Genomic DNA, 23252 nt, shown 5'->3' on the forward strand with positions numbered 1-23252 from the left:
CGTGTGTACACCAAACAGAGTTGTTGTTTTTTAATGTAGTTGATACTTTTAGTTACTTTGAAAGAGTCCACATGGGACATGAACACTGTTTGGCTTGGTATATTTATTGTCCATAGTCTTCCCTCTATAGTATAGTTATCATGGTCAGTGAAGAAACCATGTCTAAGGTAATGAATTAGTGACGTGAGTTATGACCGCTTAACTTCTGTATGGGGGGGGTTGTCTTCATCCCCTTTGAAGTCAAAGAGAACACCCACGGACATCACCAAGGTCTGCGCTAACCCCATGGACCATTGTTCTCCCTTAGAGCCATTAGGAAAGTCCTCCTGAGGCCCTTTCACCAGGGAACTCACTGTTGCCTTGCTGCAGGCACAGGTAGGAAGCAGGCTGGGCAGGAAGCATCTCGTGATCGTGATCTTAGTTATGATGTCTTCCCAGAAGGAATCTAAGCTCTTTTGGTGTTTGTTTTCTGAGAGTGATTTGTGCTATATGGCCTCTGTTGGTCTTGAGTTTATAACCCATCAGGCTCCAGAGTGCTGAGATTGTAGCATGTGCAATTGCTAATCAAGTATTTTATTTTTTAGTTTTTTAATTTTGTGCGTGGATGGTATGTATATGATTGTGTGTGTGTGTGTGTGTGTGTGTGTGTGTGTGTGTGTGTGTGTGTGTGTGTGTGTGTATTTAAGTATGGAAGCACAGGCATTGTCCCATAGCGTAGAGGTCAAAGACAACAACCTCAGAAACCTGTCCTTGACTTCCAACTCACTTGGGACAGTGTTTTTGCTGTGCTGTGTAAACCAGGCCAGCTACACAGTGACCTTCTAGGGAGCCTCATGTCTCGGCCTTCCACCCTGGCATAGGAGCACTGGGGGAATGGGTGTGAGCTACTGTGCTTGCTCATGTGCATTCTAGTGATTTGAATTCAGGGTCTCAAGCGTGTGTGGCAAACATTTTACCCACCGAGCCATCTCCCTAACCTTAACCAGGACATTTAAAGATCTCCTTTAAAATTGTATATTCTGTGCCTTGAATTAACTGTCATGTATTTTTGAAAATGTTCTTATCAGATTTTGCCGTCGAGTCTATGGGATGAAAATTTAGTTTTGGGATGATTAAGTTACTTGCTCGAGTTTATATAGTTGTCGGGAGGTTTGTGTCGGATCTCGGGAGACTCTGTTCATATGACACTATGCATTTAGATTATGTCATATCGTAAGAGAGTGTAACTTGTGTGTCTGGACACTTGTCCCTGTTTATGAAGTATCTGCGGTGTGCTAGAGCGTCTGGATGCTAGAGCTCTGCCAGTGAGTAAAACAGAGACACCTGCATCTGTAGAGTGAACCTCAAGAGAGAAAAGAATGAGGTGAGTAAGTGAGCTCAAAGGGAAGACTAAATTGAACAACAGCAGTAACAAAAGCACACCGTGTGCTGGAGGGGGGCTGCCCATCCAAGGGGGCAACAGGTCCGTTTGCCGAGGAGTTCGTGGCTAAGATGATACTTGAACTCATCACTGAAACAATTTGCAGAATGCGTCTCGCAGTGTCTGGGAATGTTTTCAATGGGGAAGGCCATAGAGCGGACTGTTTATATGGCAGCTCCCTTGATGTATTAGAGGTGCAAAGAGGCCAGTTCCAGGTTAGATAGCCCTTTACCACGGTTAGAACAAGGGTCGGGGCAGAGGTTCTCAGTGGCAGCGCAGAGGCAGAGGGGGCATGGCTGCAGGTGTGTCAGCGATAGGTAAGCTGGCCAATGTGTGTAAGGGAGAGCAGATACAGGGACAGACCAGGGGGTGTGCATCTTCTGTCAAAAGTCCGCTAAGAGCAAGGAGAGAAGAAACAGGGCTGACACCAAGTAGGCCGGTGGAGTCAGCAAGCCGGAGGGGAAGCGGATGCCCAGAATGGCTATAAGTGATGTGCCTGGCATGGCCCTGGAGCTGTGGAGGAAGCACACATGTGACATATTCTTGGAGCGTGCACTCTCGGGAGCAGTGCAAGGATCAGCCACTTGTGTGTTGAAATCAGCAGGAATTAAGACAGGAGTCTGGGCAAGCAAGATAAGAGTGAGCCAAGAGCCACGGCTACCAAGAGGCGAGTGTGGCTGAGAAACCAGAATTAGCCAAAGGGTCCTGGGCAGAGGAGAGGGTTTCGGCTCCTCCTGCACATTGGTTCTTTCTGGTCGCCCACCCCTCAGACCTTGTTTTAGTGTTTGCCCTTTCCCTTATTTCCCCAGTGCCTCTCAGTTTAACGTTTTCAGTGTTTATTATTTGGCTAGGTCTTCTAGTTCTTTTGTGGCCTTCCCTTTCCTGTTTAAGGATCTTTTGTGTAGTCGAAGCGCTTCTTTGACATTCTGTGGGGAGACTTTGATTCTCCAGGTAGGAGGTTGACGTGTGGAGAAGAAAGTAACCATTCCCCCCGACACCCTCTGCTCAAGGACTTTTCCTAGCCTCTGCCTATGTCCCCAGATGTTTAAGTCCCTCCTTCTTTGCCTCTCGGGATTGGAGGGTTTTCCTAAATCTTGATCACGCTGTCATATTAGGGTCCCTGTCATATTAGGGTCCCAAGATACACAGACAGCTCTTTCCAAACTGCTCCTCTCCCTTTAGAGAGTACTTAGCCATCCACTTGACTTCCGATCTCCTCTGCCCACCGGCCTTGGCAGCCTGCTCAGGGCTTAACTGCCCAGCAAAAGCCAGTGAGTCTGGATCTGTCTTTCTTCCTCCTTCTCCTTCAGGTTGAAGCTTAATTGTGTTGCGGATCTACCTTGATAAAAACAACTGTGTACAATGTTTTTATAGTGACTTCGTACAGGAAAAAGTCACAGCATGTGGCTCTCTGCTCATGTCACTATGTAGATGCTCAAAAGTTTTTAGTTTGGAACAATTTGTGTTTTGTTTTGGATTATGGATTGCGAATGCTCCGGTCATAGCAAAGTTCTGTGAGTGACTTTTGCAGCTCCGCATGGCATTCCCTATGGTTACCTGCCTGGCTTATTTCTGCTCATTTCTGTTTCTTTCATTTCTGGTTATACAATCTTAAGAGTTTTTTTAATACCTCTGAAAATATAATTTATATAAGCTCTCCAGCCCCATCCCCACGCCTGTACTATGCATCCAGTTATGTGGAGGGAAGGGAGGAAAAAATGCCAAGCCAAGCTTTCTGCTGCCTTCTTAAAGGAACCAGACGTCTATCCTTAGTAATTTAGAGTCCCATGAGTGGTGTTTTGGTAGTGAACACAGATCAGAAGTTGAAACAGAAGTAAGGGTTCGGAAACCATTGCCATAAATTCGAGAGGTGATATAGCTTGTCCCCTGCTGACTGGGCAACCATGAGGGTGGAGGGGGAGGCTAGAGATACCACGAGCAGTCAGATATCAGGAACTCTGGGCTACTGCAAGGTGCAGGACACACCCACCCCTGCCCCAGCCCAGTTCAGCTGTGTTTCTCTTTCCAAGTTCCACTCTGCAGAGACCAGGACTCACAGAACAGCTCAGTAGTCCACCCGAGAGCAGAGCAGCCCAGCAGTGCATGTGTTGAAAGGGGGATGCAGAGAAGCCTTGCTAAGAGGTGCTGCCCGTCATGTTCTGCTCACCCGGAAAGCCAGCCGAAGAGGACACTTGTTTCCATGTATTCTCGTTGAGAACAGAACTGCCCTCTGTTAAGCTAGCGTAGCAGTAAACTGCCCATATTTTGCTACTTTGGTGACTTACCCTGATGAGAAGCCTAGACCTGTTCTAGACCTAACTGCTTTACAGACAAAGGCTGGTCTGTCTGGGCAAGTGGAGTGCTAGCAGCTACAGACTGGGCTATCTCTCTCCACTCCCCCCAAAAATGGCCTCCGCAGCCTGCCCAGGGCTTGCACTGTCCTAGAAGATAAACTCCTTTCTGCTGAAGTCACAAGACAGGACAAGAGATAAAACACTTCGAAAGGAGGCCACTGTTCTCAGCAGCTGGTTTTTGTGTTTCCCCAGAAGACTTTTCTATTTGAAACCAGAGCACAATTTTACTGATATTTGATAGGCCAAGTTCACTCGACTTTTTCCCTTCAAGCTGTTCTTTTGTATTGATGACTTAAGCATTTCAATGGCCAACAGGACTTTACGTGAGCATTTCCTGCTCTCTGCACACTGAGCCTGGTTTCGGCTCCCCAATTTACTAGCAAATGTCTTACACCCTTCTAGAGGATCCAGGCCACTTCCAGGTTTTTGGTACATTTCTTTCTGATATTCTAAATTACTCTGCAACACAGGTAGGCACCGAGAGGTGAGGGAAGACTCGAACCTTTAAACATTTAATCTTTGTTTCGTTCTGTTTCGATCTTGTCTCTAGTATGCAGCTGCAGGGTATATGCCCCTGGCAGGCACTAGCTGACTCGTCTCTTCTAATTCAGATGTAACTCTCGAGATATCTTTACCTCTGACTCAGGCAGTAGTTGTAGACTGTTGTCTCAGTTAGGATAAGCACTGCTGTGACAACAGCATGATCAAAGCAGCACGGGGAAGAAAGGCCGTATTTGACTTCCATGGCCTGGACCACAATTCACTGAGGAAAGAAAGCCAAGGTAGAAACTCAGACCAGGCAGAAGCCAACGGCCATGGAGGGGTGCTGCTGACTGGCTTTCTCCTCGTGACTTGCTCAGCCTGTTGTCATATAGAGCACAAGACCAACCAGCATACTAAATACCATTTTAAAAATGGTACCATGTGCTTGCCTGAACTTATGAAGGCCATTTTTTTCAATCTAGAGTCCCTTTTCCCAAGTGTTTCTAGCTGTGTCAAGTTGATATAAAACTAGCGAGGACGTTATTACTACTGACTTCTCCTCAAGCGTGAGTCACAACGGTTAATGGGGACGTTCTTACTGTTCACTCCTAAGAGAAAATGACAAACCGCTTGCTTCTGTTTGCCTATCCGATGTCCCCAGTACAAGCCGCCTCCCCATAAGTTAATGACAACTGGGAATTAGGTGGTTTCTGGGTGTGAGACCGCCAAGAAGCTGTGGCTGGAGCAATGTGGTAAATGCAAACTCAGCAGCAGGAAGTGGAATCAAATTTCCAAGCCAGGCTGACTCAGGTGCCCTTGTCGGTGTCCTCTCCTGGTAGGCAACCGCCTTGTTCTTCCTGAATCGGCGTGTCAGCATCTCACGGGGTCTCACCGGTCATTTTATTTCCGACACGTTGCAACTCTGTTATCGTAGATTCAGTGACAGAAAAAATTTCTGCTAAAAGATGGTGGTGAATTTTTCCCTCGGCTGTTTGGGGAAGTTATTTGAAGGTGTTTTATGAAGGTTAGGGCAGATTCTGGGCTCCCCAACAGCCCTTTGCACTCACTTGTCAAACATCTGCAAGAATTCACATAGCCCAACTAAGCTGCAACTCTACGTAGCCCCTTCCAATGTACCTGTAATTTATTGACTGAAAGCACATACACGTATTTATGTCCCAGTCCACTAGAGGGCAGCACACGCTTACCTAGCAGGAAAAGACTGGGAAAACTGATGAAACACAAAGCCCTTGAGGTGGATGCGTTGGAAATAGTTTTATATTTCTGTTTTAAAAACCAGTATAATAATCAGAATAATAGTGCAAACAGTACAAGATGAACGACGATGGCAAAAGCAGTGTCTGTATTTCATTCTCATAGAAGTCTTGACTTACCCTTTCCTCGGTGTAGTAAATCATAAATCAGACATTTCTAGGATTCCTTTCATAATTTGAAAAATACTCATTAATACTTATGCATCATAATTTCCTTAAATCGAAGTTATTCCAGTCGAAACAATATGACTCTCCTGTGAGCTCAGAACACCCCTAGACTATAAACTGAAATGGAATCCCCAGGGATGGGGAGGATTACAAAAGAGTAACTGTAGTTCAGATTCTAAATTAGAGCAAGGAACTCTCTCAACCTGCTCAAGCCCGACTTCGCAAGCACTAGCAACCTCCTGAAAACTGTAGGAACCTAGCTTGACGCTCAGACAGCATTGTGGAAAATTTGCAACATTGTTAATTATTTATACCAAACAGACAGAGTTACCTAAGGAGGGAGCTCTTAGTACCTCAGGGCTGAGTGGGCTTTTGAATACAGACCTTAGTAATATTTAATAAATCACAGCGGGGATAAGTCAGCTTTTTCATTAACGCCTCAAACAGCACACATTTTAGACAATGCAGGAGTTCCTGCAAATCCCATTTAATACCCATCTTGGCTGGGAAAATGGAACAGAGCCAGGCTTACTGGGCCATTGATGACCTTGGTACAGGAAGCTGGCATCGGTGATATGGAAAGTGTGTCTCTAGGAGTTTGTTAGTTCACAGACCCTACCCCCAGGGAACAAAAGCGGGCTGGTTTCATCTGTATAGAGTGGGCCTTGTGCTGAATGAAGTACTTGGAGTGCTGGGTACACGCAGCCTCCACCTAGCCCCTTTCCATTTCTTCCTGAAGTTCGTTAGATACATTTGGCTCCTGTCTCCATTGTCACACGCTCAAGCTGTCACACTGAAAAAGCTGTTTCAAAAGCCAGGAGATCACTCCTGCAACCCCAGCACCATGACTAAATAGATAGTTTCTTGGACTTTAGGTATTCTCTATAGCAGAGAGAGAGGGAGAGAGAGAGAGAGAGACAGAGACAGAGACAGAGACAGAGACAGACAGAGAGAGACAGAGAGAGACAGAGAGACAGACAGACACAGACAGATACAGAGAGAAAGACAGAGAGACAGAGACACAGAGAGAGAGAGACAGACAGACAGACAGAGACAGAGAGACAGAGACAGAGAAAGAGAGAGACAGACAGATGGACACAGACAGATACAGAAAGAGAGACAGAGACAGACAGACAGACACACACATAGGCAGACAGACAGACAGATACAGAGAGAAAGACAGAGACAGACAGACACAGAGAGACAGACAGACAGACACAGAAAGACAGAGAGAGAGACAGAGACAGAGACTTGATAACTTCAGATTTAGACAGACAGACAGAGACAGACGGGGGTGGAGGGCTTGCTAACTTCAGATTTATGTTTCCATAGCCTTTACCCAGTGCCCAGTGATTTAGTTTATCTTCAAGTACACACCTACTCAAGTCAGAGAACACGCAGTTGCTCTTTGTGTCCAAAACTTCCTCCTGTGTCTGGCCCACTGTGGATGGCCAGTAATTACTGAATGGGTGAAGTAATTACAGTTGAGCTACTTTAAACTCACCCCCTGCTTTGGCTTTGTGTTTTAGAAATGCTTGCAGTTTCTTTTATAAGTTCTTATTTCTCTAGGGCTTTCTTTTAAATAAAGAGATCAATAGTATGGTAAATCCTGTAAGCACAGAAATGGATACAGTATTGTCTGTAAAGAGCTGACTCTCTACATGCCGTGTCTAGTGGGTAGTCTGGTCATTTAACTCTGCTTCTAAGTATGGGATTAGAAATCTGAGTCTCCACATTGACCGCTTACAGCCAGGCAAGGCCAACAGCGTAGCAAATCATACATGAGCGGTGGCCAGAGGGGACCTCAGTAGGTCCTAAGCAGGTGGGCAGCCAACGGACAGGGTGTGCTCATCAACGTGGTTGGGCCAGGGGATATGCAGAGTGTGTTCTGATCCTCCATTGCTGTTGATATCCTCGAAAGGTAACCAGTCTTAACAAGTACCCCAACCTTTGTGCGCTTTCTGCCATAGCCCTGTGTAACTCTAGACGAGGAGACTTAAAGGCCTCCTCCTCTCTCCCAAACCTCTCTCACTTTCCCCTTAATTTCCTACTTGTCTGCATTGTCTTTAATAAAGTGAGTTTCCACTTCCCACACTCCCAGGAGTGTCTGTAACTTCAGTCTACACCAGAGTAAGTCTTCGGTGACCACCAGTGCCCGGACACCTAGGTCCTTAGGTCACACTGGATTGTGAAAGGTCCCACCACATGAAATCCCTCATCACTGACATTTTTATGAGTCCTGTCTGATGTCCTGTGCATCATCTCACTGTCTAGATTGGCCCAGTCTCTTCCTCATGATTTTAAACTCAGGAGAAACATTTCGGAAGTAAACTACAGAAGGACTGTCGGGACTTTTCACCACACCATGCCATATGGCTCCTAGGGCCACTTTGTCTCATGTTGGTGCTGACTTTGGGTTTGTTTTAAACAGTAAATTTACCAATGGAAAAGTTGTCTCTTAACATTGTCCTTCAGGGATGTCTTGTGATTTTAGCATACTTTAATTAACCTTCTCTGTATCGTTTGTTACACAGATGACTGAACATAATTTTTCTAATTCCAATATACATTTCTCATTAAAAGCTGTAATATGTGCTTTATAATAAAACAAAGTGTATAATTTTCACAGCTACTTAGTGTTCGATAATTTTAATGCCAGTAGATTCAAGTAAAATTTATATGTATTACTCACAACATAGTCCTCGTAGCATAGGAAACAGACAGCCATTTTGGGTCATGAGCACAGTTTCACAGGTCAGTGTTCCCACTCAGTTTGCTCTTGGAAAATCAGTCTGTCAATTAGATATTAATAAACCACTTACTTTCCTTTTTTTCCCAGTTATTGTAATCTATCACTATGGTTTTGATTTTCTTTCTTGTACTCATTTAATTACGCAGTTGCTTCTAGTGTAACATTTTACGTGGCTATAACTTTTGTAACCATTCATTAATTTCTATTATGATAGCCGTGGAAATACAAAGGACTCTGAATCAACTGGGAACACCTCAGGATACACCGGAGTTGAGGCAACAGCTGTAAGTCTTTTCCTAAGACAGAGAAAAGAGTACCTGTTTCATGCTGCATGTGTGGTGACTTTTTATTGGATGAAAATTTAGTAAGGGTTCTCTGGTACCAAGGCAAGCTTTTATGTAACTCAGCTAATCTAGTGTAGACAGGTGGTTTTTTTCCTCCTTTAAGTATCTGGCTTAGTCTATCAAGGCAAAACTGTTTATTTATTTATTTATTTTTGCATTCCTATGGGTTTTTTATAGCTTTTGAAGATTTGGACTTAGACCAAATTATATATCATAATAAAACATATCATATATATATATATATATATATGATTTGTTTCTTGCTTTTTTATTGGTTTCAACCCAGTATATGTTCAATCGGATGAACTATCCCCTTTAAACAAACAAAACAAAGCCAGAAACCTTCCACAGTGGAAACTAGAGAGCAAGTACCAGCTTCTTAGCTTCTGTGCAACATGAAGCAGCTTATGCATGGCGGCTCATGGCTGTAACCCCAGTTTTTTAGATGCTGAGGCAGGGGCATGACTGAAAGGTAGAGTAAGTTCCAGACCAGCCTGCGCTACATGGACACACGTGCACGCGCACACACACACACACATATACACACTCATGCAAACACACTAAGCATTGTGTCCATACAGAACAAAAGAGCAAAAAGGTATGAAAAGTTATACAGAAACGCGTGGATTTTAGAAGTACCATTTGAAGTATTTGTAGTTATTTGTAATTTACATTTCATTTTTCTACAAGAAAAATAGATGCTGGGTATAAATCATAGGTACTACGCTATCACTCATTGAAATAAAATCCAATGCGGGTACGTAATAAAGAGCGACATTATTTTGGTAGAGTTAATACTGGAAGTTCTGAATTCCCAGGTTCCCCTTTGAGAACTTTGAGGGTTAGGGAAGTCTGTCTAAGCAAGGGCATCTGGGGGTTGGGGATTTAGCTCAGTGGTAGAGCGCTTGCCTAGGAAGCGCAAGGCCCTGGGTTCGATCCCCAGCTCCGAAAAAAAAAAAAAAAAAAAGAAGCAAGGGCATCTGCTGTAGAGCTGTGAGCTGGTGATTATTTTCCTCACTAGCTCCACACAGAGATCTACATCTGAGCGTCTTTTTACTGTAAGCCCCACTGGCTGTCCTTGTGTGCAGGGGAAGCCTGGGGCGTTTCTAAGCATTCCCCCAACGCAAGATTATATTGTTGAATAGTAAGTACTTTTCATTGAAATTTGTACATTTTTCTCTATAGCTAGGAAAATATAGGTATAGGTATAACTTATCCCTTTTGTTGTATTCAGATCTATCTATAAGGAAGCCCTGTTAGGTTTCCCACTTCACGATTAACTACTATTCAGTTCGTACTACCGGCCCTCTCTCTGTCTTTGTAAGTGTTCACATAAAGAAATACGATATACCTCATGCCTGAGAACTGCACAGAGACAAATAGCCTTTCCCTCTCAGGCGCCCTCCCAGGAGAGACGCAGATAAGAACTGTCCGCACTCCCAGTCCCTTATATAAAGGATCAGCCAGCCAGCACTGTCCTGGCCACAGCCCTCCTCACCAGAGTCATCTCCATGTATAAGTAACAACTTTTACTTATAGGTAACACCAACTCGTATTTATTTCTCTAGGCTTGGGTACTCTGGGGGAATGAAGACCCTCCTATGTCGTATTTCTTGGTATCAACCAAGACCCAGAACCTAAAGATTTGGTTTGGCAGAAAAAAATTGACAGCCAGTTCAGGGAACTATGAGTCCTTTTCCAGTCGGTAGCTTGAACACACACTTATTGGGGTTGATGCAGGGGGTACAGAGCGTTTCTTGGGCTGTGCTCTTCTTTGCTTTCTGATTTTGCTTTGTCATCTCCATTTCCCTTTTGACTTTAGGCAGCAGGAGCAGCAGTACACTAACCAACTTGCGAAAGAAACAGATAAGTACATTAAGGAGTTTGGCTTTCTGCCCACCACCCCCAGTGAACAGGTACGCGGCTTCAGATGGGAGTTTTGATGTCCTGGATGGGAGAGAAATTAAATGCACAGTCGGATCTTTGAACTGGGACGCTACAAAGGAAGTTAGGCAGCCAAAAATAATTGTATTTGAGATTAGTTACCAGAACACAAAACTGTATTTAACTGTTCAGGTAGCATCATGTGCTTCCGTAAAGCAAGAATTATTTCCATGTAGTTGCCCTGGCCCGTAATTAAGTGCATGCTGAGAAAATGCCTCCTTTGTAATTGCTTCCTGGCTTTGCAGGACCCTCCCCACTCCCCACCCCTCACCCCCCCCTCACCCCTCACTCCCACCCTCACCCCCCCCCCACTCTCCCACCCCCCATCACTCCCACCCTTCTCCCACCCCTCACCCCCCCCTCCCAACCCCCCACCTCCCACCCCTCCTCCCCTCTCCCACCCCCACCCCTCACTCTCCCTACCCATCACCCCCCCCTAACCCTCACCCCTCCTCTCCACCCCTCACCCCTCACTCTCCTACCCCTCCCCCCCTCCCACCCCTCACCCCCCCCCCCACCCCATCACCCCCCTCTCCCTAACCCTCACCCCCTCCCCTCCCCTCACCCCCACCCCTCTCCCCACTCTCTCCCACCCCACCCCCCACCTCCTCCCCACTCTCCCCCCCTCAACTCCCTGCCCCTCCCCCCCTCCCACCCCCCCCCCTCCCACCCCCACCCCCCCCCCACCCCCCCCCAGTACATTTGAATTTTCCCCCATAAAAAATAAAATGAAGAAAATGTGAGATTTTTCCAAGGCCCTACCCCCACCCCCTCACCCCCACCCCACCCCCACCCCCCCCCCCTCACCCCCCCCCCACCTCCCCACCCCTCACTCCCCCCCCCCACCCCCACCCCCTGCCCCCCCCCCCAGCCCAGACACCGCCCAAGCCCCTGCCTCCGAGAACCCCGCACCTGGAGCTTCCAGACCACCCCCTCCCACACCCGCTCCCCCCCCACACCCCCCCCGCCCGCCCCCACCCACGACACCACCCCCACCCCCCCCCACCCCCACCCCTCCCACCCCCCCTCCCTCCCACCCCCACCCCCCACTCTCCCCACCCCTCACCCCCTCACTCCCCTCACCCCCCTCCCCCCCATCACCCCCTCACTCCCCACCCCCCCCCCCTACTCCCCCCCCCCACCCCTACTCAAGCATGCACACACTCCAAGTGTGCCTGGGGCACAGTTATCTCCTTGCTTATTTACTGCAGGTTATGAGGTGTATAGGGTATAGGCTTTATTTGCCTAAAAAGGGGATTACTTAAAATTGACCTTGACACTGGGACTGACTTATCCGCAGCTAGGAAAGCCTAAAGTGGGGGTCCTGCAGGGTTGACCTTCTTCCCCCTTAAGATCCAAGTGCAAATGCTGGGACCCACTGGAAATGTGTGTGAGAGGCCATCAGAGGGTCCCTGTGAGAACGGGTGGCAGTTTTCAGGGTCAAGTAAAGAGGCAAACAAGTGAAGCAACCACTGTGGGTCCTGTCGGCCTCTCCGTTTGGTTTACTAGACTGTTTCTCTCCTGTCCGCCTAGCGTCAAAGGAAGATACAGAAAGACCGATTGGTGGCAGAATTCACCACAGCGCTAACAAACTTTCAGAAAGTGCAGAGGCAAGCCGCTGAGAGAGAGAAAGAGTTCGTGGCCCGAGTTCGAGCCAGTTCCAGAGTATCGGTAGGTACTGTGAGGGGCAGCTGAAAGCAGGGCGCTCGCCTCATCCTGGCGTGGAAAGTTGTTGTTGTAAAATTATAAAAAATATTGTGTTGTGTTTTACCCCCACTAGGTCCAGCACCACAGTGCCCCAAAATATCTGCTGATATCTTAATTCTCAGTCAGCAAAGCCTCTCACCCGCTTTGCTCCATCCCATATCACACTGCCGAAGGCCTCTCTCTGAGCCGTCAGCAATCTCTCTACCCACCCAGTTCCCTAGGCAGGCTTCACCATGCCAGAAACACACATCCCAACTCCGTGGCAGCCCAGTGTCTCTGCCACCACACACTCTCCCAAACTTAAATCCCCACAAGAAGGAACACACAACACAATAACTTCTGATCCAATTGATGAGATATAATTGCCCACCTAAGCATACAAAGCCCTGTACACATCCATCCCTTAAGAACATTCATAACAACCTGTAAACACACAGAGTGGAATCTTAACACCAGCCTCCATGTTCTCTCTGCGGCCTCTCCTGCAGTCTCCCGTCCTTTCTGTTCCAGTCTCCTCCTCTTCCCTCAAACTTTTTTCTCCCGCCCATCCTTCCTTCTCGTCCAATGACAGGCCCCATTCTATCCTGTACCTGCCTTCACCTGCATAATGACATCATCCCACGTAAAGTTGTAGAGGGCTCTGGCACCTTTAAACCTGTGAATATTAATATTAAATCTGTAAGTCTCGGGTTATAAGACATAATGTGCATTGCTGTAGTTACTCATTATGGAGCAGTAGCAAAGTCCAGACCACATAAAAGTCAAAAACCAGGAAGAGATCAGTGAACAGATGCTCTAACATGGACTCTTGAGTTAATCCAGCTTTAAATCTCTCGGGAGCTGCCACTCGTGGATGTTTCATTCTTTAATGCTCAGGTTCCACAATGACATTAATGTGAGCTAAATGATATTTATTAGTTGGACCTTGTGAATAGTGAGTCGGTGAATTCCCTCCTTGTTGGCTTATGATATTATTTTGACATTGCATGCGCAATTGAACTTGAAAATTAGAACAAGAACTTAGATTTCCCTGCTCCCCACATATACCCATATGTATGCACACACATGTATATCCACACACATGCACACACCTATACACATACATATACACACCCAAATCTATGAACACACATGATCACACCCATACACATGCTCATCTACACACATCCAAATATATGCACACACATATACATAACTCACACCCACTCACATATACACACCCAAATATATGTACACACACATATACACACCCATACATATACTCACATGCACATATACACATACAAATGTACACACACATACATGAACACACCATACATATGATCACATACACACACCCAAATATAACTACATATGCATACACATGCCCATACATATGCTCATATATACATACACACACCTATATATATACACATATGCATACACCCATACATGTGCTCACATGCACATGCACATGCACAACCAGATGTGTACACACATATATACACACACCCATACATATGCTCACGTACCCATATATACACCCAAATGTATGCATGTATGTATGCACACACATGCACACCAATGTATGCACACATATGTATGCACAGACACATGAACACATACTCATACAAAACACAGGGAAAATATAAGTGTTTTGTTACTTTTTCTTATTCTTGCTTTGTTTCTGTCCTCTAACCAAATTATTCAGGGTGGTTTTCCTGAAGACAGCTCAAAAGAGAAGAATTTTGTATCCTGGGAAAGGTAAGAAATAAGAAAACTGCTTTGCAAATCAAAAGATAATTTTTGAGGTTCTCTATATTATAGTCCATGATGCAGAATGAAACCTTTTATTATAATATAAATAGTCTATTATTTATCAACTGAAATCATAGATTTGGGAAAAGGTAAATACTTATAAACTATTATGTAATATATAAGTAGATCACACAAACTTATTTTCTTACTTTTAAGAATAAAATATTCTTAGACGAAGTTACCAAGTATGACTCTTAATGAGTACGTCAAAAGCAGGATAAGCTAAAATTATGAGTAGAGTAAAAATGGGGTAAAATTTGGATAAAATGTCTATTTATGCCTACAAGTTTTTCTTTATTTATTGAGGTTTTTTGGAGACAGGATCTCACCATGTTGTCCAGGCTAACCTGGGATTCCCCGTGTAGCCAGGACCAGCCTTAAATTCTGGATCATTCTGCCTTACCCAGTGAGAACTGGGATTCTAGGCACGTATCACCATGGCTACTTATTTCAGCACCTTTTAAATGAGCAGTAGTCTGATCTTGAGTCTGACCAGAATATCCTGTTCAGTAAGCGTGTCTTAAGTAGTACATAAGTCTCCTTTCTGTGTTTGTTTTTATAGCCAAACACAGCCTCAAGTGCAAGTCCAAGATGAAGAAATCACAGAGGATGACCTCCGGCTCATCCATGAGAGAGAGTCTTCAATCAGACAGCTGGAAGTAAGCCTTACACGCCTATGCCCAACTGTTGCTCCGGTCAGACACCCGGAGAGCGCTAGAGAAGAAAACTCTTAAAACATCTGGCAGTTTGATGAAATGTCTAGTGTAGAATTTGGAATAATTCCTGTGTAGGAAACGATAGTGTTGGAACTGGGATGAGAAGCTCTATGCCTCCCACACGGTTAAATCACCATTCTCTTTAGTATTGAGAAAGCTCCACTCTAGAAATGAACACCACCCAAAGAACCTGGGCAGCGCCCCGAAGCCACCACACCATCCCTCCGTGAGTGAGGCTTTGGTGGTAGCTTTAAGAGAACTGTAATTTTCTTAGGGTGACCACCACGTCACAGAGAGGAAGGATTTGTTCCGTTGTAGCTCTGTTGAACTGATGCCACTCCTAACAGTGGGCTAATGAAGGTCTTCCGTGTGCCAAGGCTCTGTGATAACACAGAGTTTTCATTCCATCCTCAGACAAGCTCTTTAAACTTGCTAACTATGTCATCATCAGTGACATTTTTCAGATGGGCGTACTAAGGCCATGATAGATATACAAACGTCCTAACACACTTAAAAGAGTTTTTAGTTGGGAAAAATAAATGGGTATGTACTGAGGAAAATAAAGTTACAATTTATCCAATAAATTTATAATCTGTTTACCCTCTGATGACGTCTATAATTTCACTATGATCTACCAGATACTCAAAGGTATTAACGCATGGCTTTAAATTTATACACATTTATACACAATTTATTGTAATTGACAAATTCCTGGGTAAATTTTTATTGAAATATAAGGATATTCATATTCTTCTAATCAAATATTGGTTGTGACAATTATCAGGTTGAACTTAGTACTCCACGGCCTTCCTCAGTTTCAGTCCTGCCTCACTTGAGGTAGTGGGTGTCACAGATTCACTTTGGACAACTAGAAGCCATCCAGAGGCTATTTAGTTAGAAGTGCTTACAGCAGTGTATTTTCCTAAAATGTATATATTACTTCTGAATGCATGCTGATATATGCATGAGTGGGTGTAAATTTGTTTCTTTTTTTCTTTTCTTTTGATTTTCCCATTGAAGGAGTGGGGACCGTGTTTATAATAATGGATAATAACGTGTGATCTTTGTCCTAGGCTGACATTATGGACATTAACGAAATATTCAAAGACTTGGGGATGATGATTCATGAACAAGGAGATGTTATTGGTAAGTCCTGCTGCTGTGGACCGTTCACCTGCCACAGCTTTCTCAATGAGGAGAAAGTGTCTCTTCCATTTTTAGTGTAGTCTCTACAGTTTGCAGGCTGCCCTCGCCTACGTTTGCATTCCTGCTGACTGAAGGAAGTTCCACGTGCTTCCGAAGCTCGAAGCTCGGAGTGTAATCAGCGCCTCCTCATGGAGCCCACATGGCATTCCTACCTACTTCCAGGGCTTGCTTTTCATTTTTATCCAAATAGGACAGGGGTCGTCTCGTGATATTTGTAACTGTGTGTGCTGTCTCGTTTTGTGGGAAATTGTTAGCTATTCGCCTGGTCATTTGTCCTGCCAGTGACCAAATAGTTTTTGATAAATTAATGTAGCTCATTTAGATGCCAGGGGCCTGAGACCCGTGGCATTAACGCTTTAGATGTGAGATGGAACTGTGGAAGTGTGTCACGGATGAGGTCATTAAGAAAAGTAAAGGTGGGGAGCTGGAGGGAGAGGTCAGTAGGTAAGGGCCCTTATTGTGTAAGCTGAGTCTGAGATCAGATACCTGTGAAAAGGAAGCTGGGTGTGGCACCGTGTTCCTCACCCCAGCATTGTCAAGTGCAAAGACTGAATCAGGTCCCGGGAGACCCTGTCTCAAAGACATAAAGTGATGGGTAGTGAAGCAGGACACCTGGCATCCTCCTGTAGCCTCTGTGAACACAGAGGCAGGTACCCCAATACACACGTGCACATACACCACACATACATATACCACAGTCTTATACATTCACACTCCCACCCACGCACACTCATGTGCGTACACACACACACACACACACACACACATACACACGTACACATGTGTGTGCATACGGTAGGGCTGGAGAAATGGCTCAGTTAGTAAAACAAGTTGGTATACAAGCCATGAGGCCCTGAGTTCAGATCCCTATCATCTACATGAACAGAGTGAGTATAACGTGGACACCTGCTCCGCTCGCCCTAATCTGAGAACGGAAGAGACAAAGACATGGGTGTCCCTGGAGCTCACTGGCCAGTTAGTCTTGCAGGATTAATGATCTCTAGATTCACTGAGAGGCTCGATGTGTCAGAATGGAGTGAGGAAGGCATCTAAGGAAGACTCCTGATGCCAACTTCTGGCCTCCACACCCACGTTTACAAGTATGTGCACATCAGACATGTGTGATCAATTTATAGGAAAACCAGGGTGTAGTTAGACGGGCCTGCCACTGCAGAAGGCAGTCACCATCTCCAACACCTAGGAAAGTTTGAAAAGAGCATCGCTGAGTTGGGAGTCAGGATAGTCGAGGAACGAAGAAGCCATGAGACCTTTGAGTGTCTTCTGCCAGGGAAGGAATGACAGATAAATGAAACACAATCACTTTGAGAGTCTGCAGGGAGGAGAAGAGACAGATCTCTGGTCCTGCAGAGCAGTGTCAGTTCTGCCCTCAGGTTAGAACAGAGTGGAAAGCGGGACTGCAAAGACCGGCGGGCCCTGGGCGAGGCTTACAGCTCTCTGCAGTAAGGAGTACGAAGAAAACAGAATGTTACCAGATTCTTACAGGGAAGTCCACCACTGCACCAGGCATCGTAGGTCAAGCATTGCATTTATGTGAATGACTTGACGTGGGCCGCCCTTACAGAAGTAAACACAAAGCCAAGAGACTCCTACAACTGGCAGGATATTTTGATTAAATCAACATAGAAAGGACCAAGGTGGAGTGTTTGGGCTCTTCCATTGCTCTTGTAGACTACAGTTTCGAGAAGTTGAGGTGGGATTTTTTCCTCTGTGATGACGAAAGTTCTTTGGGACTGGGCAGAGGGGGTCAGTGTGCTTTGCACTTTGGTCTTGAGACCGTGAAAGCTCTGGGGTTAGAAACAGACAGGCGCTTGTGCTGGTACTGATCTGCAAAGTGACAGTTCTGTGTCGCGTCCAGGAAGAAGTGCAGAAGGGGGTTAAGGTCCTTCGTTTATACATTCGTATGTAGGTTGGGTTACATCTTTGCCTTATACGTCTGCTGCATGAAATGTAGTGATTTATTACTGGAGCACCAGGCGTGTCCAACAGTCCTGCATCTGTGTGTCTTTTATTTTAAAGACAGCATAGAAGCCAATGTAGAAAGTGCGGAAGTTCACGTACAGCAGGCGAACCAGCAGCTGTCAAGAGCGGCGAATTATCAGGTAACTGTAATACATTCCCTTATAACTTGGAGTTTTTGACTTAAAATACAATCACTTTGAAGTGGCTGCGTATGCTGATATTAGAGTTATATAGAAGGTCAATGGTGGCACTGGTCAGAAATATGCCAGTCAGTTCGAAATGCCAGTCTGTTAGTTTGGCCATCTGTTTTTTTCATGGTGATCCACAGAGATAGGAAGTCATGAAGCTTGCAAGAGATTACTGCCCCAGACTCTACCCATTGTCATGGTCCCTGCACGCACCATAGCTGGCAAGGAACCTATGTGGGTAAGCTAAAAATGAAACAAGTCAGCACAACATGGCGGATGCTGGGTCAAAACCTTTGCAGTCTGACACCAAGCAATATATTCTTCATATGTTTAAATACAGTAAAAATGGAAACCATTTGGGAAAAAAATGGTTCCATAGACACTTATTACAACAGAGTTTTGGGCATGGCTACACTGAAGAATATCTCTTGAGCAAGACAAGCATGATCTTTACATAAATAAGCATGAGTTCTCTTCACAGATGAGCAGAGCTCAGGACAAGGACCTAGAGAGGAAGGATTTGATAAGCATAAAGATGGTTCTAGCAACGGAGAACCCATGCTCAGGATTCTGGGGGAGTCAATGAGGGCTGGCATTACAGCATAGCAAAGACCACCAGGGATTAACACACACATCCCCAGACGTGTGGATGGCAAACGGTGTCCGTGTCTTTCATTGAAAAACAAATCCATGTGGAAATTCTAGTGTTTCTAGTGCTACATGGGAGCTGTCCTCTGCATCCATGACAGTTTATGACAGCAAAAGGCCTGACACATGGAGAGACCTCTTGGGTGGCCTGTTCCTCTCAGTTTCCCTTTCTTTCTTGTTACTTTTTTTTTTTTTAATTTTTTTTTTTTTTCAAAACAGAGTCTCTACACAGTCTTGGCTCTCCTGGAACTCACCATGTAGACCATACTGGCCTCAAACTCAAAAATCCACCTGCCTCTGTTGGCCAAGTGCAGGGGTTAGAGGGGTGCATCACCACCACCCGCCCCACTTTTTCTTTCCTCTTGTCAGTGGTACACCAGAGTGACGTGACAAAGGCCCTCACACTGGAAATGTCTCATCAAAGTCCCTGGAAACCACATTATCTGGGAGTGTCGTCAATCATTACATAGTATGTCAACATGCAGCAGACCCTTCAGTAGATATAAATGTATTAGTCAACGAAATCTCATTAATGTGAGATACTCTATACATAATCTATGAAGTATCAATCATGCTTCAGATACTATGGCTGTGAATTATTAACAATTGTACAGCATGTAGACCTTTGCCCAGTAAGAGCAAGGTTGAACTCTTTTGAAGATTCTAAACATCGTCATAAGACAATACTTGATTCTCCTCTAAAAACATGTTTTTGTCATTCTTCATAATTACCACTTTCTTGAACCTTGTCTACAACATTGTAACTTTTTAGATATTTTTTAATTGCTTTTTACTTTCCCCTCTAACCTGAAAAGTTCGTGTTAGCACCATTTTCCATCAGGTGAGCCAGTGCGTTTGGCAGCTTGTGATGGTGACATTTTACAGGGTTATCCCTTGTCCTCATTTCTAGGTATCTTCCGTCTATCACTTAAGCTGGTAACTTCTCTGTCTTCCTTTGCATTGTTGTGGGTTGAGGGGGAACAGGAGATCTCTCCTAGGCCCTTGCACACCAAGCAGATGCCTTGCCCCAGAACCACCTATACCTAATACAGTGTCTTCTTTCTCTTGTAAACATCTTGACTTAAACTCTACTCTACAGGCAGTTGAACCTGGGAGAATGGAGCCTAAACATGAGACAGACTCCTAAATGCTCATGTAGTAACCAGCTTTATTCACAACGTCAGGCAGTTTATGCTCTGAGGGTTAAGAAGAGCCACATGAATAAAGTGTACGGTCTCAAGGACAAGCCAAGTGTAAACAGGCTTTTCCATAGAGGCACATAAACAAATAACAATATCTAGTTGTAATGAATAATCCGAGGTGAACTCACTTCTACCCGCTGTACCTGGGAGGGGCACAGAAACACATTTTAAGAACAATTGCATGTTTCTGAAGAAACCGAAGTCCTAAGACTCTTAGCTTGTTTTCTTGGAGTTTTCTCGCCAAAAACCACTCAGAGTTCCCCTTACATGACTGCATTCTGGCACCATGTCCCGACAGTGTGTTGGCCACATGCTTGAGTTACAGACATTCGAGCTGCCGTGCAGGTATTAGGAATTGAACCTGGGTCCTCTGAAAGAAAGTAGGCAGTACTGTCAACCTCCAAGCCGTCTCTCCAGCCACTGGTTTCTTCTTCCTTAAGTTCACCCATACCCCCAAGAAAGTACCAGCAATCTAAAAAAAAAAAAAAATTGCTCTTTGAATTATAACATTATCTCAAGAAAAATATTTTTTGAAAATCAAAACAAAGCAAAACACCACCATGTGTATTGTAGAAGTTTTTTTTTTTTTTTTAAGAAGAAAAATCTCAGCCCCAAATATGAGGTCTCCAACGTGCTCCTGAAGTAAACCAGGTGACACTCAGTGGCGGGGGGCCCCTTGCTGACTCACTTACCGGGTCTTCTTCTTGATTCTGCAGCGCAAATCCAGAAAAACCCTCTGCATCATCATTTTAATCCTGGTGGTCGGAATCGTGATCATCTTCTTCATCGTATGGGGTCTGAAAGGCTGAGACCGACAGAAGGCTCGGACGACTGCATGATGTTATCAGCGTGACGTAGGCAGGCTCTCGGGATCACTTTCTTTTGTCGCTGTTCTGAGGCTGTTGTATAAAAGATGGCTCCACACTTCGTCGTTTTTACCAGGGGATTGTGGGGGGGGGTTCTTTTGGATTCAATCTGATATTTTCTAATACCCAAGGTTTTTTAAAATTCCCTTTGCTGGCCCAATTTCCCTGCTTTTTAGTCCAACAACTGTTGGGTTTTTTGCTCACGTTGTATATGCCTTTCATTTATAATTTATTTATATTGTTTAACTTTTGGGGAATTATCTAATTGGCATGTGTGCTCTGCCTACACCTCTGTCACTGTGTAACCCGTGTAACATGATTGTGCTATCTTATTAAAAAAAAATCCGAGTTTAAGTTTCATTTGTCCAGTAAATATTCTCAGTAGGCAAACCCTAGCAGCCCCATCTGTGGGACAGTTTATCCCCTGTGGTCCAGGGCAGTGCAGATCATTGTTGCTCTGCCATTATTGGATGGCTCTCGTCACCCCTGAATAAAATCAGTGAATCTCTTCCCTATGTGTATATAAGCGTTTGCTGCAGATTGCATCATGAAGATAGTGAGGATAGATTGTTTTTAATGTGGACTATTTAATCCACTACATACTAAGGGCAGAAGCGTCTGAAAAACCCATACCAATGTCTGTTCTGTTTAGATGCTAAAGATGCCAGTTTCATACTGCACGGAACCACTTTCCCCACACGGTCTTGTTTTATTTGGCCATTAGTTACTTTCCCTTGTGTCCCTCAGAACACTCATTAGACATGTATCTTTGGGTCCCATCTTTGCAGAGTAATGTTCCTACAATTACAGATTTGGGATTTCATTTTTATACTTAAATTTTGACACTTAAATGTTAAGAGTTCGTTTAGATGCCACTTTTTTTCTTAAAACCATTCTTCATTCAAATAAGAATCAGGTGTCTGCCAGTGAACTCACGTGTCTTTTTGAATCAATGTTTTAATGCACTAATATGAATGCTGTAAAAGGGGCTATCTTAGATTATCGCTTGTGTTTTATAATGTTCTTACACAGCCGTCTGCTAATGCTGGCACTGTTTAATGTGGCTCTGAAACCTTTACATGGGAACAAGTGAAATATTATCAATGGAAGCAGAATAAAGGTGATTCTGGACTTGTCTGCTACTTCTGATTCTTGAGGACTCTATCCGTGGAACCCGGCATTTTCCGACATTAGCTACTGATGGATACACCGGGGCGGGACATTCGACGTGTTTCTGGATCACTGGTTAACATGTTTAATTTTGGAGTGTCGAATGAGAACATTTTTGTGAGAGCGGACACTGAGGTTTTCTGATGCCTGGCTCAGAATGTTTTCACGGATGATCCAAGAGCAATGTCAGCATGTGCTGTCAGGACAGCACCAGACCACCAGGCCTGCTCCCACAAGGCCTTCTCCCCCATGCCCCTGTAGCTTGCCGAAGGAGAGTTTCAGTGGCATCTGCAAAATGGCTCTGTGCTGGGTGCTCCCAAGGAAGTTTGTTCTCCTGTAGACCACACCCATTTGCACCTCTTCTCTTCATAGCGCAGGCCCCACAACAGCCAAGCTTGTTCAATAACTGGGGCATAACTTAGCAACTTTACTTGAAATTTGAGCTTCAATTCTTATTTTACCTGGGACACTGACCAGTAGTTGTTTGTACTCTTTAAAAAAAAAAAAAGGTTAATTTGAGGAAACTTTCACAAAGGTATTTGGAACACAAAGTTACTTTCATTGAAAAGATTTAAATTGGAAAGGTGAGTGAGTGTGGCTCAGTTTGGTATCCTGCTTATGTAGTGTGTGGAAAGTCATGGACCCAATCCTCAGCATCACATAAACCAGTCAGGACTCTGGGGAGTGAGGCAGGATGGTTGGAAATTCAAGGCCATGTTCCACTCTAGTGAGTCTAAGGCAAGCCTGGGCTACACTTTATGCATCATAAGAAAATGCAGTGTAGGAAAGGAAGAGGAAGTGTACAGGGAAGAGGAAGTGTACAGGGAAGAGGAAGTGTACAGGGAAGAGGAAGTGTACAGGGAAGAGGAAGTGTACAGGGATTAATTCGCTTTGGGACCACTGGGCACTTCAGCTGTTGTCCAGACCTTGAAGACTAGGCTCTCCTGTTGATCTTTTTTCCCTTCACGAAGTGACAGAAATTAATTCTCTTTCCTCAATTAGAAGGCCTCTAGAAAATCAAGTTTTCTGGAAA

At 44.8% G+C, this 23252-nt stretch overlaps 1 protein-coding gene across 2 annotated transcripts in view; it reads left to right on the forward strand.

The window, feature by feature from the left end:
• The window catches only part of Stx7 (syntaxin 7), a 39558-nt gene extending 17367 nt beyond the window's left edge, over nucleotides 1–22191 (forward strand). Inside the window, exons 3-10 of one of the 2 annotated variants that reach the window (XM_032894893.1) lie at nucleotides 8666–8735; nucleotides 10618–10711; nucleotides 12273–12410; nucleotides 14137–14189; nucleotides 14806–14902; nucleotides 16033–16105; nucleotides 18203–18285; nucleotides 20900–22191. In XM_032894893.1, coding sequence (XP_032750784.1) covers nucleotides 8666–8735; nucleotides 10618–10711; nucleotides 12273–12410; nucleotides 14137–14189; nucleotides 14806–14902; nucleotides 16033–16105; nucleotides 18203–18285; nucleotides 20900–20992 — 701 coding nt within the window. In that variant the 3' untranslated portion in view covers nucleotides 20993–22191. The remainder of the gene's footprint in view (nucleotides 1–8665; nucleotides 8736–10617; nucleotides 10712–12272; nucleotides 12411–14136; nucleotides 14190–14805; nucleotides 14903–16032; nucleotides 16106–18202; nucleotides 18286–20899) is intronic. The other variant, XM_032894894.1, reaches the window with a different exon arrangement.
• The last annotated feature ends 1061 nt before the right edge of the window (nucleotides 22192–23252 follow it).

Source organism: Rattus rattus, chromosome 2 (assembly GCF_011064425.1).
Source record: "Rattus rattus isolate New Zealand chromosome 2, Rrattus_CSIRO_v1, whole genome shotgun sequence".
Lineage (NCBI taxonomy): Eukaryota > Metazoa > Chordata > Mammalia > Rodentia > Muridae > Rattus > Rattus rattus.